At 67.4% G+C, this 861-nt stretch overlaps 1 protein-coding gene across 1 annotated transcript in view; it reads right to left on the bottom strand.

Annotated features, from left to right (window-relative positions):
* The window catches only part of TOP2A (DNA topoisomerase II alpha), a 21,568-nt gene extending 21,414 nt beyond the window's left edge, over window positions 1-154 (bottom strand). Inside the window, exon 1 of the mRNA XM_035900908.1 lies at window positions 101-154. Coding sequence (XP_035756801.1) covers window positions 101-154 — 54 coding nt within the window. The remainder of the gene's footprint in view (window positions 1-100) is intronic.
* Between the last annotated feature and the right edge of the window lie 707 nt (window positions 155-861).

The raw sequence follows: 861 nt of genomic DNA, 5'->3' as shown, positions 1-861 counted from the left end.
CCCCAGAGCCACTGGCCAGGGGGGCTGCTGCCGGGTGCAGACACAGACCCGAACCTCTCTGCTGCTGCCCAAACCCCGTGCCCCAGCCCTGCCCGCGCACCCTTGCCTGCCCTCTCCTCTGCGGAGAGGGTGACGGCGCCTGCTTCTTGTGCATTCTGCCTCCGTCCGCTGCTGGCGCTCCAGGAGGGGCAAACCCCGCTGCCTGTGACCCGGGAGAGGCGAACGTAGCTGTCCGCGCTCCGGGAGAGGCACAGCCTGCTGCCCGCACGCTGGGAGAGGCTGGTTTGTTGTCGCAGCCCCCGGCGACGCTGACTTCACTGGAAATGGAACCCTGTGACTTCACCGTCCCTGCAGTGCCCCCTCCCCCTATGCCGGTCCCCCCATTTGTGCTGATCCCAACGGGATGCTCCAGACCCAATGCATGGCTCCCACGGGATGCTCCAGACCCAACGCGTGGCTCCGGACCCTCTCCCCAATCCCTGGGCTGGTGACAACGTGCCCCCCCCCATTGCCCCTCGCTGCAGCAGGCGATGTCCTCAGTAGGCGCCCCCCTGCTCCCCGTAATAGACCACTGGATGGCACCCAAAACACCAACGTTTTTGTGTCTTTATTTCTGGGGCAGCCACAGCATTTGCTTTGCTGGAGGTGCCAGGAGGTGGCCGGGCCCAGCCTGGCATCACCCTGCCGCCCTGTGGCACCGGGATCTGCAGGGACGGTGCAGCTGGGGGGCAGCACGGCACATCCCGGCCGCAGGCTCGGTGTCCCCTCAGTGCTCTGGCAGGGCTCCCACGCTGCTGTTCTCCCTCCACCGTTGCCTACCGGGCTCTCAGGGCTGTTTCCCCAGCCCCGCAGGACCGGGGG

Source organism: Egretta garzetta, unplaced genomic scaffold, assembly GCF_000687185.1.
Source record: "Egretta garzetta isolate BGI_Z169 unplaced genomic scaffold, ASM68718v1 scaffold618, whole genome shotgun sequence".
NCBI lineage: Eukaryota > Metazoa > Chordata > Aves > Pelecaniformes > Ardeidae > Egretta > Egretta garzetta.
This window is presented reverse-complemented; position numbering and strand designations above follow the sequence as displayed.